This window comes from Phocoena phocoena, chromosome 6 (assembly GCF_963924675.1).
Source record: "Phocoena phocoena chromosome 6, mPhoPho1.1, whole genome shotgun sequence".
In the NCBI taxonomy this organism is placed as follows: domain Eukaryota; kingdom Metazoa; phylum Chordata; class Mammalia; order Artiodactyla; family Phocoenidae; genus Phocoena; species Phocoena phocoena.
Window position 1 is genome coordinate 16,618,617 of NC_089224.1, and position 6,217 is coordinate 16,624,833.

At 58.4% G+C, this 6,217-nt stretch overlaps 1 protein-coding gene across 2 annotated transcripts; it reads left to right on the plus strand.

Moving 5' to 3' along the window:
* Positions 1 to 603: 603 nt before the first annotated feature.
* DOK2 (docking protein 2) lies at positions 604 to 5,067 on the plus strand. Of its 2 annotated transcripts, XM_065879423.1 has the most exons (5): positions 604 to 746; positions 1,756 to 2,037; positions 2,271 to 2,349; positions 3,236 to 3,420; positions 3,916 to 5,067. In XM_065879423.1, the coding sequence occupies exons 1-5, from the start codon at positions 684 to 686 to the stop codon at positions 4,540 to 4,542; spliced, it is 1,236 nt and encodes a 411-aa protein (XP_065735495.1). In that variant the 5' UTR covers positions 604 to 683; the 3' UTR covers positions 4,543 to 5,067. The 2 variants fall into 2 exon arrangements, with proteins under 2 accessions (XP_065735495.1, XP_065735496.1); XM_065879424.1 differs by lacking the exon at positions 1,756 to 2,037 and having other exon boundaries at positions 684 to 746; positions 3,916 to 4,542.
* Positions 5,068 to 6,217: the final 1,150 nt, after the last annotated feature.

Below are 6,217 nucleotides of genomic sequence, written 5' to 3' on the forward strand. Positions count from 1 at the left end.
CAGGGAGCATAGCATGTTTCAGTGTGGGAATGTTCATGTTTCTAGAAGCTCAAGGAGGTGGTGTAAGCATGTGTCATTGTGGGGGACAGGGAGTGCTCCCCACAGACTGAAACTGTTGCAGTAGAGTGTGTGAAAGTGGTGAGGCTCATGTGTCCAGTGTGTGTGAGTGTGGCTCAGCTCCTACTGAGATGAGAGACCTGGGTTCTGGTTTGGTGGCCTTGAACCCATCCCTCAGACCTTCCTGAGCCTGTCTCCTCATTTTTAAATGACAGACTTGGGCTGATTGATTTCTAAGTTCTCTCCTAGCTCCGTAACGCTAAGCATCCAGCTTGAGCACGGGGGGCCTTTGGCTACTGGTTTTACTGTCTAATTCCATTTCTGGGTTGCTGCTCACCAAAGCACTGGAGTTTGGCTTTTTGGAAATTCTCTCTTACTCACTGAAAATGCAGGAGGCTTGAGCGTGAAACTCACTCATCAAAAAGAAAACACACACACACATACACACAGAGCAAGAAACCACAGGGCTTATCAGCCTGTCGTCATTGAGCAGACGAGAATAATGCAGAACTCTAGGCAGAGAGGAAATGAACTTGAGAGAAGGGGGAACATAGGGCAGAGAGGAGAGAAAGAGGGCGGGAGTGGAAGCAGAGAGCTGAAGCTCAGGGGCCCAGGATGGTGGGAAGATGGAGGATGTGGTGGTGAAGCAGGGCTTCCTGTACCTCCAGCAGCAGCAGACTTTTGGGAAGGTAGGAAGAGCACGGCTGGGCTGGGGCTGAGCCGAGGGGCTGGGGGGCTGCTAGAGACTTCCCCGGGGAGGAGAGGAGGCCCCGGAATGTTCCAAAACCCTTATGGAATGGTGGAGACTGTGCCATCTACCACATTGGGCCCAGAGTAAAGCTTGGGAGGGCTCTTTCCTTAGCAGCTGTTGCCTCTGCGAGCTGGTTCCAAACTGTGCTCTTTGCTGACAGCCGTTGCCCCGGGAGGAGGGGGGAAAAAGAGGGCTCTGACTCTGCTTTTCTTGCCTTTCTTGTTCTGTGGTGATGTCTTCTCACCGGGACACCTTGGGAGGGAATGGAAGGCACAGTGGAGGGGATACTTCAGGGTTGCCGTGGAGGTTCCTTCCTCCTTTCCTGCCCCAGTGGGGTACGTTTGGCTGCTATTGGACTTGAACTGGGGTCTCTGGGAGCCAGGGCCCCATTGTGCCCAAACTCCTTTTCCTTCTTTGGCCTCCTTGAATGAGGACGTCTTTCTTCCCTCAGCGGACACACCCCGGGGTTCCTCTCTCTGTCTCTTTCATGGCCTAACTTGTCAGAGGATGAGGCGGGAAGGTTCAGGAGGGTCAGCTGAGGTTCCGGGGGACAGGGCCTTCTATGGGGCCTCACAGAGAATGAGAAGCATGCTCCCCAGTCTGGGCCCTTGGGCTGCCCTCCTCAGCCCTCTGGGCTCCGGGACTCGCAGGTTTTCTGCCTCTTGACTTGGATCCCCTGGGTTGGGCCTGCCCGGCCGCCCTGCAGTCGCCTCCATGGGGCTCACTCCTGTGCCTTTCTTGCCTTTGGCTTCCTCTCTGCTGTCATTGTAGGCCTCTTATTGGGTTGCTTGGGGTGCATCTCCAATGCTTTCTAACTCCTAAGGCCTCTGTTAGGCTCTCTGCCTCCTTGGGTCTCCCCCGATCTTCACCTCTGTCTCCCCCGGGTCCTTCTCTCCCCGCTGGGCACCATCTCTCCATCTCCCCACCTGCTACGCATCTGGGGGCAGAAATGGCGCCGGTTCGGGGCGGCGCTGTACGGAGGGTCGGGCTGCGCCCTGGCCCGGCTGGAGCTCCAGGAGGGCCCGGAGAAGCCTCGCCGGGGAGAGGCCCCCCGGAGGGTCATCCGCCTCAGTGACTGCCTGCGGGTGGCTGAGGCCGGAGGGGAGGCCAGCAGCCCCCGGGATACCAGCACCTTCTTCCTGGAGACTACGGAGCGCCTGTACGCGCTGGCGGCCCCCACTGCAGAGCGGGGTGACTGGATACAGGCCATCTGCCTCCTGGCCTTCCCCGTGAGTCGCCCAGGGCTGTAGAAAGGGCACGGGGCACTGGATGCTTGCCGTGGGCAGATGTCGTGAGAGCCAAGGTCAGGATGCTGGAGGTGGTTCCTTGGTGGGGGTGAGGGATCCCAGTTCAGAATAAAGACAGGGCAGTAGGCTGAGTGTGTTTTGAAAGAAAGCTTGCGGTGGTCAGTGGTGGGGCTTGGGATTGGCCATGGTGGTGAGTCTTGGGCCTTCCCCGCCAGGGCCAGAGGAAGGAGCTGAAGGGGAAGGGCGGCCGGCCCCGCATGGAGGAGAATGAATTGTACAGCAGTGCGACCACAGGTGAGGGCCCTGCCTTTGCTCCCGGGGTGCTCTCTCCAGGGCGTGGTGGGGAGGAGGTGAGGGCTGGCCGGCTGCCGGCTCAGTCTTCCTGCCTTGTGGTTGCCCCCGGCCCCCGGCCAGCCCCCTTATCAGTCTCTCCGCATCGCTGCTTCCGGCACAGCCCAAGGTCGGGGAGGCTGGCCTGCCTGAAATGTCAGCCCTGCACCCTTGGCCCACTCCCTCTTGTGCAGGCCCTGCTGGTGGGAAAGGGCCCGGCTGAGGGGTCCAGGTGAAGGTGGGGCTCTTGAACTCTCCCTTGTTGGCATCCGAGCGATTGTCTGTGGAAAGAATGGTTTTCTTTCTGTGGATTTGAGCTGTCCTGCGGCAAGGGAGCTTTTTGCTGACTGGGCAAGGCCCCTCCTGCTATCTGTCTAGCCCTCGGGGTGGGCGCGTGGGGAGAGCAGGTGGACATGGGGTGGGGGGGACATCCAGGCTCCACCTCTCGGGGGGCACCTGATGGCATGGGCAGGGGCTGGGTAGGCTGAGAGCTGGGAGGGCAGGGTCAGCTGCGACAGTCGGGACTGGGGAGGCAGCTGGCTTGGGGAGAGAGATGAGATGGAGACAAGGCTGTGGCTCTGGTGAGAGGGGCAGGAAGGATGTGGGTACGGGGTCGGGGTGCGAGTGGCTAGGGCATGATGCCTCCTGAGGGAGGGCGGGATGTTCCTGGCATTTTAGGGAGTCTGACCTGGCGCGGGGCAGCTCAGCATTCAGGATGCAGGCTGCAGGGTCATGGGGCTGTGGATAATACTTTTTCTGGAGACCCGGCATGCTATGTAAAGCAGGGCAGAGTTGAGACAGGTCGGCTGCTTCCCATGAACTGCCTCCTTGTCTACCCTCTTCTCTCCAGGGGCCCCCTGCAAGGAGTTTGCTGTGACCGTGAGACCCACAGAAGCCAGTGAGAGGTGCCGGCTCTGGGGATCCTACACCCTCCGGGCCGGGGAGAGTGCCCTGGAGCTGTGGGGCGGCCCTCAGTTGGGCACCCAGCTGTATGAATGGCCCTACAGGTTCCTGCGGCGCTTTGGGCGGGACAAGGTGAGTGGGGGGGGGGGGCTGCCGCGGGCAGGTGAGAGGAAGGATGAGCTGTGAGAGAAAAGAGAGCGTCAGGGAGAGGGTGAAGGGGCCCTCAAAGGAAGAGAGAATGGGGGAGGAAGAAACGACGAGATAAAGGCCGGCAGAAGAGAAACAGCGCAGCCCAGGGGCTGGAGGAGAGAACCACGGCAGGGAGAAATGGTGGTCGAGGTGGGGGAGAAGGAAAGGAGAGGAAGAGGTGGGGAGAGGTGGGAGGGTGGAGAGTGGCTGGCGTGGTGGAGGATGAACTCTGCATCGAGCTTCATACTCGATGGATGGGAGGAAGAAGGAGAAAAGATGAGAGAGGGCTTTGCTTGTAAGCAAAAGCATGGCAGGAAGGAAGGGGAAGCAGCTTGGGGAGAGCTTGGGGTGACAGGCTTGTGGTTGGGAGCTGGATCCAGGAGTAGCAAGCAGCCCCGCCCAGTGGCCTGCGAGTCATCGGCTTTCTTCTCCACCCAGGCAACCTTTTCCTTTGAGGCAGGCCGGCGCTGCATCTCAGGGGAGGGCAACTTTGAGTTTGAAACCCGGCAAGGCAATGAGATCTTCCTGGCCTTGGAAGAGGCCATCTCTGCCCAGAAGAACGCCTCCCCTCCTGGGCCCCCAACCCAGCCAGTCCCCAACCCTGCGGTGCTGCCCCGGCCGGAGAGTCCCTACTCCCGACCCCACGACTCACTCCCACAACTATCGCCCACCGTCCGGGTTCCTGCCCCCCGGCTGCAGCGGGGCCCAGAGGGGGAGTACGCGGTGCCCTTTGATGCAGTGGCACAGAACCTGGGGAAGAGCTTGAGGGGCATCCTGGCCGTCCCTCCCCAGGCCCCGGTCGACCCTCTGTACGAGAGCATCGAGGAGCACCCGCCCTCCCGACATGACCACATATACGATGAGCCTGAGGGGGTGGCCGCCCTGTCCCTGTATGACAGCCCACAGGAGCTCCGGTGTGAGGCCTGGAGGGGGCAAGCCACAGCTGACAGGGACCCCAGCGGCCTCCAGCATGTCTACCCAGCGGGACAGGACTTTGCTGCCTCTGGCTGGCCACAGGGGACTGAGTATGACAATGTCATGGTACTTAAGAAAGGCCCAAAGTGATGGAGGGTGGAGGAGATGCGGACTCCATCAGCTGCCAGGGCTGAAGTGGTCCTGTGCACGCCGGGCCGGGCTTTGAGGCTGGTGAGAAGGCTGGGGGGGCAGGTGAGCCTCCCCTTCTAGCTTCTGCTGCGACTCCTCCTGGCCACCGCATCCCAGGAACCTCCCTCCGCTCCTTCCACAACCCTAGTCTTGGCCGCCTTAGTCTGGCCTGAGGAGTTGTCCCTCCCAGGGCCAGCTGGGTGAGTCACCATCCCAAAGCAGGAAGAGTACCCTGAAGAGACCCACACTTCTCCTACCCCTTTTCCACTTCCTCTTCCCCCCGCCCCCCACCGGCCTAAATGGAACCTCCAGATTTAGGGCAGAGGACAAAAGGATGTCAGCAAGTCGCCCTGGCTCCTTGGCTTCTGCAGGCCACCTGCCTGCTGGTGTCCCCTTCAGGGGACATCCGTGGCTCCGGGCAGCCTGGAGGATGGCTGCAGCTTCCTGCAGGTTTTGGACTTCTCTGTGGCATAAACATTTCTGAAATATTTCTGTGTGGCATGAGTGTATGAGGTGGGGATGGGACAGGCACAGCCCTGCTGGGGGTGAATGCTTCAACCAGCCACCACTGACACCTCCTCTCCCAGCAGCAAAGTCCTCTCTGGGCCTAAGCTCCATCCCAAGCGTCATCTACCCACAGAGGTAGAAGTCTGTGCAAGTCAGGGCGCCCCAGGAAAGATCTTCAAGCATCTCTAACCCTTTGCTGGGGTAGGGTCAACACCAGAAAAATAGCGGGGAAGCTGTGTGTGTGTGTGTGTGTGTGTGTGTGTGTGTGTGTGTGTGTGAGTAAACCTGGACTGGAAGATAGGCAAGAGTTGTGCCTCTTCAGCGTTAGAAATGGAACTACTCCCACTCAATCCCTTGCCTTCCTGAGACTTGCCCTCTTCGTCTGTAAACTGAGGGGGTTCCTCCATGTAGGCACTGAGAACCCTTCCTGCTCTGAACTTCCCCATTGGCCCTTGTATCCCATTTCCCCACAGGCAGGCTCTGTGCTGTCTCCTCTCATCAAAACCCGCTCCCATGGAAAGGGATGTCAGTATGTTTCTGCTACAGGCCAACTCAGCCAATATTATGGGGCACTGCGTGTAAGGCCTGCCCTGGCCTCACGGTGCTTATAGTCTAGAGGAGGCTGAGATGGGGGCACACACGTCTGTCACAAAAGGTGGACATAAGTGCCACAAGATGTGAATCAAGGCCTTGGGGATCAAGGGACATAGCTGTTTGTTGGGGGACCAAGAAAGTTTTCATATCGAAGGTGGCATTTAAGGTGGACCTTCAAGGGTGGGAAGCAATGTGAAAAGAGCATCCCAGGTAGAAGAACGTGAATGGAGGTGTAGGGGGAGGTACGTATACACTCAGGAAAGACTTCTACATTAAGAATGGAGGGGACATGGGACAATCTAGTTGGGAAGGCAGATCCTAACCGTGATGTGGAGGAATTTGTACCTAATTAAAGGGGAAGGAGGAATGACAAAGTCTTTTTTTTTTTTAACTTTTTTATTATGGAAAATTTCAAACATACACAAAAGCGGAAGGAGTAGTGTAATAAATCCCCATGAATCCATCAGTTAGCTTCAAGAATTATCAACACATGGCCAATCTTATTGACAAGGCTTTTGAGCAGGGCGTTGCGTAG